Here is a 12,243-nt window from a genome sequence, read left to right as displayed (position 1 = left end):
AGGTATGTTGGCTTTACTGTTTGAAGTAAAGTTCAGCACAATTGTTCTCTGTTTTTATTCTGGCCAAATAAAAACAGAAAGCAAACAGGATATAATTGTGGGTATCAATGGGGTTTTTTCGATTTTATTTTGTTGTCATTTTTGGGCATTAGTTTTTGTTTTATTGTGGGACCTATGACAATTATAATTGAATAAGATAATTTATGGCAATTTTTGTTTTATGGTTTTGTGTTATAATAGGTACCTATAGACAAACGGACATCTGGAGGAGCAGAGCAAAATACAAAAAAGAGTAACCCATGCATTGAACGAAGATGCAATGAATGTGAAAAGTATTGTTACCCGTTGAAATTAGAAGTTTTTAAAAGAGAGATTTCTATGTATAAATATTATTGTACAGATTGTGTGATTACAAAGGGGTATTACATGGCGGAAATTCGATCTATAACATTTTATAAGGCTAAAGTGGATTTTACTGACCCAAAGAGCACTCATTATTTGGATAGCCGGGCAATGGAATTTATCCTTGCCATGAAATGGATAATTGTAGACTTAAACGAAGCGGTTGAGCTTTTGATCGGGACAAGGGAAAAAATCTCTAAGGGTTCTTGCTGTGTTTGGATTCAGACTTATGAGTGGAGAGGGATGGTGGTTCCGGGGTTCTGCACGAGACAGGCGCGTAATAACGGCCAAATTGTCTTTGTCTATGTGCTCGATCCAACAGCTCTGCTTTCTACGTCTGTCTCGGACCCACTGGGTGCCGAAAATGGTGGACGAAGGCTTAGTGGAGAGTGGTGCCGAGTTGGCGTTATCTCCACAAGTGCTGATGACAATGGATCGGGCCCCGAGGAAAAGGAACTCATTCCGGTGGATGTCTGTGTACCCAAAGTGGTACCGGGAGACAGTGGGGAGTTTGTCGGCACAGTTTGGGACCCTTGTGATTGGTTTCTTTTGTAAGGAGTCTGAAACTAGGTATCGATTTAATGAGTGTTGTTTGGATTATGTATTTCCGACTGTTTATGTTTTTAATGTTAAACTGGACAAATTGGATGTAATATACCCTGAGAGTGGTGAAAGTGATTTTTTAAGTCCAAGAGGGGGTGTTCGGGAAAATTGTTTTATTAATCTTAGTGAACTTGCAAATACACTTCCAGATACATACACACACACACACAAAAGACAAGATCCTAAACAAGATGGGAGAAAAGGTCGAAAGAATATCAAGGCATGGAAGAAACTGCAGAAGATGGCATCGTCTGTCTAGGGGCCATGATCATGCTATAATTTCAAGAGACTAAAGTGGACTTCAGTTCCTCTTTCGAGAGGTGATGGTCATGCTCAAGAGACTCGTGATGAACTTTAGTTCCTCTTTGGAAAAACCCAGATGCCTTCATCACCTTTTGATTCTGTATAAATACTACGGAGAAATTACTACTCGGTGTGCATTCTTTTTGGTTTTTGATTGATGTACCATCATAGGTGAATACTATTTTTCTATGATTATTTTGCTCTAACTGCTCTGCTGTATTATCTTAACTTGAATTGCTCGGACGAGAACAAGTTAGTTTTTTTACATCTATTGCTTTTGAACTGCATACAAGGTAACCACCTGTATATTGATCCACTCATACAGAATTGTCTGTTTGAGAATGGCTAAGCTGAAGTATTATCTGTAACCTTTTGTTATTTTTGCTAATCTATTTTTTTGTCATTGTATAACCAGTATTTTATCTTTTGTATAAATAAATTTTCTTTTTATAAAGACAAAGTATTGTTTTTTAGTTCTTTACTTCAGCTTATAAAGTCAGTTCTACAAAGAATAAGACAGAGCATTTTTTGTTACATCTTACAAAGCCCAAAGTCAACTAACCTTCGACGAGGAACTCAGCTGGACGGTGAGCATGCTCTTATTAAGAAGGTTATTGACTGTTTATTGATTCTATATTGTTTGATTGAGGGATTGGTTTCATATCACTAGATTGCTGGTATAATGAAAACGAGCTAGGTAGGTTTAGGCCTAATTCTGACCTGACAGTAAAAGACTGCTTACTTGCAATTGTTAACATTGTATTTTAAGGGTTAATCAGGAACGGGAACGATACCGGTTTCCCAACAGTACATAGAAAAAGTTTTAGATCTTTGAGTTCAGCTCATGAAAAATGGAGGCATTCTTTGTTTAATAGTGCTTTATATATCGACATAATGTATGTAATATTAAGTGCAATGCAATCTTCACGTCCACTCATCAACAGGTCACTGAACACCTCTGAAACAAACTAACCCTGGAACTGAAACTGCTCCGTCTTTGGAACCGAAAGTTGAGCTTATCCGCTTACTTTCCCTCAAACATACCCGGATATGTCACATAACCTGCTTTCTGGAATACCCCCTGGTGTTGTTCATTCTTCTGCTCCCTTTTCTCCTGGTTTGGTTGTTGTTCTTAAATAAATTCACCAATGATTCACTTCTTTTATTTGTTCATTTCTTTTATTGTTTATTTGTTGCAGTCGTGAGTCTCATGGTCCCTCGTCAGGTGAGATTCAGATCAGATGTATCTAGTGCCAGTGTGAAGGTCAGACAGAAAACAGAAGCACTGATATATCAACATTGATATGATGCCGATTCAACACTTGTCCATCATGAACTGTGATATAGTGTCAGTGAGAGGCTTCTGTATCATAGAGTCAGTCTAAACACTCAGATGGTCAGATCAGAGGAAGTGCACAACCACAGGAGGAGCTGATGATGATAAAGGAAGAGCTGTGACTATATAAAGAACAGAAAGACTGACAGAAACAGAAAATGGCTGATAAGTGTGATCTGTGTCTGCTGGGACTGATCGTTCTCTCTTCTCTTCTCTCAGGTAAACACATCTGTTTATCTAGAAGATATCATAAATATCTGTATGATGGGAACATGTTCAAAAACTGATTCTGGCAAGTGTTTGGTAAAGAGTTTAAACTGTTGCTGAAAGTCCTGTCATGGCGTTTGGTTCATTGTGTTTTATTCCTGAATGCACTGATATTTGTCATAATGTGTGTCATAGTGTCATTCACATCTGATCAAAGCTCTTCATTTATTTTCAAATAATTCATTCACTCACAGAGAGCTTTTGCAGATATTTATACCTCATAAGAAAACAATGATTGTAGAAATTTCCATGACTTCTTAAAGATTGTTTTCATTCTTGAGCTCTAGAAATCACACTTTCCCCTCATATCTCCAGGTTTTTCAGAGATCGTGGGAATCATCTTAAAATGACAATAGTTTAGAAAACTCATATATTTGATTACCACTCATTTATTTCTGATATACAGGTGCAAGAAAAAGTGTGTGAAGCCCTGGCAGAATCTGTGAATCATTTTAACAAAATAAGAGAGATCATACAAAATGTGTTATTTTTTATTTAGTGCTGTCCTGAATAAGAAATGTTACATCAAATATGTTTGCATAAAGTCCACAAGACACAAAAAGAGCTGAATTATAAAAAAAAATACCCTGTTCAAAAGTTTACACACCCTTGAATCTTAACACTGCGTGTCTTTCTCTGATGATCCACGACTGTGAGTGTGTGTGTGTGTGTGTGTGTGTGTTGTGCTCTGATTAGTGATGTTAACAGTGACACCAAAGCTCCGAAGCGTGTGTAAAAAAAAATGAAACGATTTTCAGTGAAGCTTTGATTCGTTCTATCAAAATCACGTGACCAATGACGTCCGAAGCTTCGTTTCACACACACCCATGTGACTGTTTCACACTCTGATTCAAAAAGGTTTAACAATGCGTAACACGGGTTGTTAGAACTGTTGTATTGCGCTAGTTTATTGTTGCCAGACTTTGTCATGGTTGTGAAATAACAGAAAACACTTTAATTTGAGTTCGCCCAATAATGTTGATAATATATTTGGCTTGTGTTCTGCAGCCTTTATATATATTTGGGTGAAAGCCAGCCTACGTTTTTTTCTTCCAACTTTGTTCATTTTCAAGTATTGGAAAAATTAAGTGGTTAAAACAATATTGTTGTTATTGTCAATTATGCGAACATATTCTCTCTCTCTCTCTCTCTCTCTCTCTCTCTCTCTCTCTCTCTCTCTATATATATATATATATATATGTGTGTGTGTGTGTGTGTGTGTGTGTGTGTGTGTGTGTGTGTGTGTGTGTGTGTGTGTGTGTGTGTGTGTGTGTGTGTGTGTGTGTGTGTGTGTGTGTGTTTCTTTGTGTGCATGCCCCTGCATTATTTAGTCTACTTCCTTTATTCATGAGTTTTATTTGTTCACAAACAGGAAACATGTCCACATTGACAATACAAAATGTTATCTTTATTGGTTTGAGTTACTAGGAGTATGCAATGGAACAGATTGTCATGTATTTAATTTATTGATGCATTCATTCATTCATTCATTCATTCATGGATTCATTCATTCATCTATCCATTAATTAATTTTTGCTTCTAAGATAATGGTTGCAAAACATTTTGCGACACAGTGCTTTCCCTCACTTTCACCAGCAGAGGTCCTCGTCGAGCTATGATTTGAAAAGCTTCGAGTAATGAAACTTTTTCTGATACAATTGTGCTGAAAGCTTCACTCATCACTAGCTCTGATGTGTGTGTGTGTGGTTCTCTAATGCAGTGGTTCCCAACCACGTTCCTGGAGGACCCCCAACAGTGCACATTTTGCATGTCTCCTCAATCAAACACACCTGATTCAGGTCATCAGCTCATTAGTAGCTACTCCAAGACCTGATGTGGGTGTGTCAGACAAAGGACACATCCAAAATGTGCACTGTTGGGGGTCCTCCAGGAACGTGGTTGGGAACCACTGCTCTAATGATCCACGGCTTTAAGTGAGTGGGTGTGTCGTGCTCTGATGATCCACAGCTGTGAGTGTGTGAGTGTGTGTGTGTGACGTGCTCAGATGATCCACAGCTGTGTGTGTGTGTGTGTGTGTGTGTGTGTGTGTGTGTCGTTCTCTAACGTGATGATCCACGGCTGTGTGTGTGTGTGTGTGTGTGTGTGTTTGTGTCGTTCCCTGGATGATCCACGGCTGTGTGTGTGTGTGTGTGTGTGTGTGTGTCGTTCTCTGATGTGATGATCCACGGCTGTGTGTGTGTGTGTGTGTGTGTGTGTGTGTTGTTCTCTAATGTGATGATCCACGGCTGTGTGTGTGTGTGTGTGTGTGTGTCGTTCTCTGATGTGATGATCCACGGCTGTGTGTGTGTGTGTGTGTGTGTGTGTGTGTGTCGTTCTCTGATGTGATGATCCACGGCTGTGTGTGTGTGTGTGTGTGTGTGTGTGTGTGTGTGTGTCGTTCTCTGATGTGATGATCCACGGCTGTGTGTGTGTGTGTCGTTCTCTGATGTGATGATCCACGGCTGTGTGTGTGTGTGTGTGTGTGTGTGTGTCGTTCTCTGATGTGATGATCCACAGATGTGTGTGTGTGTGTGTGTGTGTGTGTGTGTGTGTGTGTGTGTGTGTGTGTGTGTGTGTGTGTGTTGTTCTCTGATGTGATGATCCACGGCTGTGTGTCCCATACAAAAATTTAATATATGGCCATATATGTACTTATATTTCAAATAGCATGACATATATCTATACATATATTTGACTTATCTGAGAACACAATATATGCCTGCAACATATATGAACATTTATGTGTCCAAATATGTTAAGACAATATTTGAGTTCATCCATATATGATACCATATATCTGCATATATTACAGTATAGTATTGGTTTCTCGCAAATATGGACAACATTAAGTATAAATATGTGACATACATATTTGTGTTCCACATATTTAATAAATGTATGTAAACATACATGCATTTCATACTGATGCATTTTTAAAGCTGTGGCATATGGTTATGGTACTTTGTCAATGTATTTGTCAAAAATGACAAAGAAAACACTGCATTATTGTATTAAAAATACTATATTTGGTATTCACACAATACAGACAAAATCTCCAGCTATATGCATTTAATTACAACACTGTAAAAAAAAAATCCAAACAAAAAACGTAAAATTAAAGTAAAATATCTTAATTCAAATAAAGTGCAAAAACTTTACGTAAATTAACATTAAAAGTTTGAGAGAAAACAGATTTTTCCTTATTTAAATTAAGATATTTTACTTTAATTTAATGTTTTTGTTTGGCAGCCGTAGCTGCCAGTCATTTGACTTTTTTTAACTATTATTTTTTTTTACAGTGTAGGTGTATTTTTACATTCAAACTGTAATTCTGGACACACATATAACAAACTATATAGCAAACTAAATATCAGACAATAATCTGTTTTTAAAGAGTACAAATCTGCACTGCTCTACAGGTTGAAACTTTCAAGCCTCTGCCCACACCACAAAACACCAACTAATTAAATATAACAGCAAATAAAAATAAATATACACATTTGCTAACTGTAGTTTAAAACAAGTTATTTCTATGGTTGCAAGGTTATTTGCTGTCTTTCTGTGTTCACTTGAGCGCGATTGGTCAATCTGAACGCCATCTAGAAATCTGGCCAATGACAACTGTGCACGCCTTCTACCGATCAAGTTTGAAAATACAACCGTTGCCGTTGGAGTGGTTCGCGGGCACGGTTACTAATCTGCAGCAGGACTGCTTCGGTCCGTCCATTAATGGCATTACATGGATCATTTTACATCTGTTAAAATCTTATTTTGGACGAATTTTGATTGTGGGATGTCGACTGAGAACGGAAAACATGAATATGAACAGACATTTACGTTACCAATGGCGGACAACAGACGGCAGAAGGTAAATAAATCCCTTTATATTTTTTCTACTGTCACATCAATATATAGTGCATTGAAGTTTTAATTTCTGCTAATCGTGATTACTTTAATATTCTGTTTCTGCGTTTTGTTATGTTGTAATGCTGTTAAGATAGGGCTGGGCGCTATGACGATGATAGTGAGAGATTTTACAATTATGTTAACTTTTTATATCGCGGAATGTAAATATATCCGCGTAGCACTGTACTAACGTTACTTACAGTTATTGACATTTTGATAAAGAAACATGCATGAATGAAGAATAAAGAGTAACGTTGAGCCGCCTCTCTCAGAGGGGCATGCAATCCCGAAATCAATTATCCTTTCGGTAAAATGCTCACAATTATCTCAAAATCCCTGTCATGTGAGGTATTCCCTGGATGTAAACAGTCAGTTAGCGTTATGTTTAGAGTTAAACAGTTCAAGTTAACGTGGGGAAACCCGGATGCGTGTCATTGTGCATCCGTTCTTAAAGGGGCTGCAGATTAATAAACTGCCCTCTCATAATGTGAATCAAACAACAAAAGACTAGAGAAGACCTTCTGCGTTTTTAAGAATCAAGTGATATTAATGCATAGAATATCATACAGTGAAGACTAAGCAGTTTTATTCTGTAGTATTTCTTAATAAAATAACTATATTGTGATATCGTTATTGTGAAATAAAATGTCTCATGTATGTAGAATAATATGGTCATAATGCCCATCCCTACTGGTAGTTTTAAGATCAAGTTTTAAGCTAGTTTTAAGATCAAGCTTGTCATAAAAAGTAAAGGAGCTTTGGAAAGAGTAATCTGAGAACACGTTCACTCGTTCAACAGAGAGGACAGGAAACCACCATTCTTGGAGAATTATAGGCAAACCAGGATTTTGGATCTACTGTGAAGTTTTTGTATGGACCTGGTGAGTACATTTTGCAAGTCCATGTCTCTGTCAGTAAGTTGATAATTAATATTAATGTTTTATCAAACAAATTAATATTCATTTGTGTGTGTGTGTGTGTGTGTGTGTGTGTGTGTGTGTGTGTGTGTGTGTGTGTGTGTGTGTGTGTGTGTGTGTGTGTGTGTGTGTGTGTGTGTGTGTGTGTGTGTGTGTGTGTGTGTGTGTGTGTGTGTGTGTGTGTGTGTGTGTGTGTGTGTGTGTGTGTTTATGTTGCTTCCCCCCTCATGATCCAGAAGTTTTGGGAATGGAAATCTGCCACATGATCTTCAGAGGAAATGAGTATTCATGTCATATCCAACATTAATACTGTTACGGTGTTAGCCTTATGTGTGTGGAAATGTGAACACAGGCAACTCAGCACCAAGGCACAACTCTGGTTCAAACGTACCTTGAGTTTAAAAGCATAGCTCACTCAAAATGAAAACTCCCTCATCGTTAACTCACCCTCTTGTCTTATCAAACTTGTATGACTTTCTTCTGTGAAACTAAATATTTTGAATAATGTTGGTAACCAAGCTACATTGGACCAAATTTTATGGACAATAATCACCAATAACCATCTCAAAGCTGAGCGGACTCTGTGTTCATATAGCCAGAATATCTCAATGTCAAATGTTGTTTAAAGGAAAGGTACAAAAACAAAATCCTCCCTTTTGGAGGACTTTTCAGTGAATCGATGTCTGTTTCTTTCTTTCTTTTACAGATCCAGCTGATTATTGGAGATTTGGAAGAGGATTGCTCTTTATCTGCTGTGTCTGTCCCTTCTGGAGCAGAATCATGGACCTGTTGTATGTTTTGATTTATGTTTCTGATTACACTATATAGCTTGGATTCTGAATTAAAGGTAAATGTTTGTCCATATATATTATCAGAGCTATATGGAGCCCTCGGGGCTCAGCTGAATATAGAGGAAAACAATATAAAACTTATTTGGAAAATACAAAGCTAACAGTAAACGGCACAATTTGTTATTTTGTTATGAGGTGAAATCATAACCTCATCATGATATTAGTAACCCTAACTTACAAGATAAATGCAATTTTTAGTTTTTCAATTCCTCCTGGGGGCTCTGAAGTAGTGTTAGACTGATATATCGGCCGGCCGATATTTGCGATTTTTACGTGTATCGGCCGATACAAGGCTGCTGCGTTCGCCGATATTTTTTCCCCAGCATTATTTACAGACAGGCGTCCACAGGCAGCTCTAGATGTGTTGCTGGAGACGCTGCAGTTCATGCACTACCCCTCGCCCCACTAGCAGTGCAGGAATCTGCTCTTCAATACAACGATAATTTTTAAACTTTCAAAGCATCTTTTAACTGTTTGACTTAGTTGAAGTATTGCTATACACTTCGAAAGTGGAAACACGTTGCTCTATATGTGCTTGCAACTATAGCTAAGCAAGTTTGTGCGTCCAAATGGAAAACGCAAATTCTGAATGCCTCGTCTATAAAACTTGCCATTGTATTTAGGGAGCTGCAAATAGCGAAGTTGTAGGCTATTCGTATGCATATGGTAGCTGTTACGAACACTGGTCATAGGAGCCGACGTACCGTGGTATTTGTGGGAGTTTTATTCAGTGACCACCTGGCTGCGGTTTGGATGCTGTGTGTGTCTCTCCAGTGTTTCCCACACTCATAGACTAACTCGCGGTGGTGCGCCACAGAATCAACACCGGCCGTCACATATTGCGTTTTTTGGCGGCTGCCAAAGCAAATTTTTATCCTGCTAAAGCCTTATTTGAACAGGACGCATGTGTTGCTGAGAGAACGAGCAGAGAGCACGCCAGAGGAGGGGCGCGCTCTCTGCTCGTTCTCTCAGCAACACATGCGTCCTCTCACCGTCTTCAAACTGTCTTGCTCTCCCTTCCTCGCGCATATGAATCAAAATCAATTGAGAATTGAAATGATGGTAAAAGGTCGGAAGACCGAAGTTTCATGTAGAGCATTGGGAGATTTTTTCCTGAATTAAAGGAACTGTATGTAAGAAATGTATTTCAATTAATCATAAAATGGCCCTGATATGTCACTAGACATTAAGAAATCATGTTCATTTCAAATATTTATATCACTGACAACGGTTGTCCGGCCAAGATATTGTCATTTTAAAAGTGAAGTTGCAGCCCTCAACTGATGTTGATGTTGACATGTTGTGTTTTGGCCTGAAGCGCCACCCTCCACCTATCTACCAATCACGAAGTCCGTAGTGTTTCTGCATTCGGGTTGCCAGCTCTGCTCTAGTTACCACAGCTGCAGCTACAAACTTTTTGGATAAACAAAGTCTAACTTTAAGAAACCTAAACGACCTCTTTATGAATCAGAAAAACGTCGTGACAGTGTCTGAAATAAAACAAGGATTTGAGATGCCTTTGAAAGATAGAGACGGCTGAAAACGGAGAATAATTTGAAGACTGATGCCAACGTTGCTAATTTTCTCCTGGACAGGTAAGGTTCATCTATGTTTGGCTAACTTGTACTTAATGTAAATGGACATTTCAAATATTCATGACAGTCGAACAAAGTTATGCATGTTCGTGCAAAGTAACGTTAGGTTAGCGCAGATGGAGGAGGTGGGTCATTGAATTGAAAAGGTAACGTTAAGGAATTGTTTGGTAAATAAAAACGGCGAGTCGTCATTGCTAACATTAGTAATGCATTATCAGAGCCCGTTTCTCTGTCATTATGCTGGGACGCTGAGGAAAACAACATTAGCACGCCTATATATGGCAATGTGAAAACGTATTTGAGACAGTAGCCTAACGTTACCTCAGTAAAAATTATTCCTCATTCGTTCTTCGCATATATAGTGGACAAAACATGCTGCAAGTGGACCTGTATGACCATTGCTAATGTTATTTAGCTTTGCTGTAATTTTACTATAGTACTTTTTCATGTGGGAATGTACTGTCAGATACGAGCGTTCATATTTACGATTATATTTGGCTAATCGCCATTAGTACATTTTTGCGATTCATAATTACTTCACAAAACATCGCTCTTGAAGCATAAACATAATTAACAGAAAGAAAAAAAACTTACTGTGTACGACTCGTCACTTGCCATTGAAAGCTCCGTGTAGCAGCCTACGTTCCTGCAGGATCCTGCAGCCAATCTGGCAGCCTCGAGTCAGGGGAGGGGGAGAGGGAGAGGGGATACACCGCTCTACAGTAATTTGAAAGTGATTGCAGTACCAGTTTTGGCCACAGTCCTACATACATCTCCTTTAACGCTGGTGTTGCTCTACAAGAGATTAAGTTAAGTACACCTAAGCATTAAATGACTAGGTTGTAAATAGTTTTAAATGAAGTATAGTACAGTCAGTGTGCACTTTATTATGCTGCTTGCTTGTTGCTACTGTGTGCAATAGTGTAACTATTTATTTATGCTTAAATATTTATTTTCACCACTGAACTCTTTTTTTTTTCTTGTTCTACCTCACCTGTTTTTACTATTTGTTAAATATTGTTTGTTTTTTAGTTCAATAAATTTTACTTTTTATAAATTGAGCCTTCATTTTCATGATGTATTTAAGGCAGCAAAAGCAGTATTGGCTCCAAAAATCGAAAATCGGCAGCCCGTATCGGCCATCGGCTAAGGCTGATGAAAAAAAATCCATATCGGTCGATCCCTACTCTGAAGAATTTGTTTACATAAATTTACATCTGAATAATCAAGTTTTAGAATCAATAGTGAATCAGTGACAATCTTGTAAATGTATCAGTTTTGTATTTTTTTCAGTTTGAAATTTTATTCAACTTTAAAAATTTGATGAGACTGTTCCACTGTTATCTGTATTTGAAATCTATTATGTATTGTATTGTTTTACAGACTGTATTGTCTTCCAAAATAAAACTGTAAATTTAACACTTTATTGAATGTTTTTTTTATTGTAATAGTACTACAAATTCTGCAGAAAAACACTGTTATTTTATAGATTGTCACTTTATTAAAGGTGTTTGATCATAATCTAGGAAAAATCAGTAAAATAACAGTTTAACACTGTTAAAAAATTGTAAATGACTGGCAGCTATGGCTGCCTAACAAAAAACATAAAATTAAAGTAAAATATCTTAATTTAAACATGGAAAAAAATCTGTAAAATAACAGTGTTTTTCACTAAAACTTTTAATGTAAATTTCAGTAAAGTTTGTACTTGAAAAGACTTTAAATTGTGTGTTCTGTTGAATGAGTACAAATATATGTGCAGGCTGTATAAAAACATAGTTGTGTTACTAATATAAGTGAAAGTATGTACTATGGAAATAAGTACATATATGCATGTATACATATATGCGTCTTGCATATATTAAACATGTATGTGCATATACGGGAAAATATATGGCACTTACATGAAAACGGCCATTTTTGCTATATTTTGAAATCTGTGTTTCATATATGTATATGTATTTTATATATATGAATATTGCATATATTCCCATATAGGCAGCAGACATACATGGGCACTGACATTATATATGTAATTTACATATATTGACATATATTACATT

The 12,243-nt window shown here is 37.3% G+C and overlaps 1 protein-coding gene across 4 annotated transcripts in view; it reads left to right on the top strand.

Annotated features, from left to right (window-relative positions):
• Positions 1-1,440: 1,440 nt before the first annotated feature.
• The window catches only part of LOC307133933 (uncharacterized protein), a 36,209-nt gene continuing 25,406 nt past the window's right edge, over positions 1,441-12,243 (top strand). For 2 of the 4 annotated variants that reach the window (XM_079829321.1, XM_079829320.1), the window contains exons 1-2: positions 1,441-1,895; positions 2,253-2,863. In XM_079829321.1, coding sequence (XP_079685447.1) covers positions 2,803-2,863 — 61 coding nt within the window. In that variant the 5' untranslated portion in view covers positions 1,441-1,895; positions 2,253-2,802. Of the gene's footprint in view, positions 1,896-2,252; positions 2,864-12,243 lie in introns of those variants that run through there. The other 2 variants (XM_079829323.1, XM_079829322.1) reach the window with 1 other exon arrangement.

Source organism: Gobio gobio, assembly GCF_949357685.1.
Source record: "Gobio gobio genome assembly, chromosome: 1".
In the NCBI taxonomy this organism is placed as follows: domain Eukaryota; kingdom Metazoa; phylum Chordata; class Actinopteri; order Cypriniformes; family Gobionidae; genus Gobio; species Gobio gobio.
The sequence above is the reverse complement of the archived record's forward strand: the minus strand, read 5'-3'. Positions and strand labels throughout refer to the sequence as shown.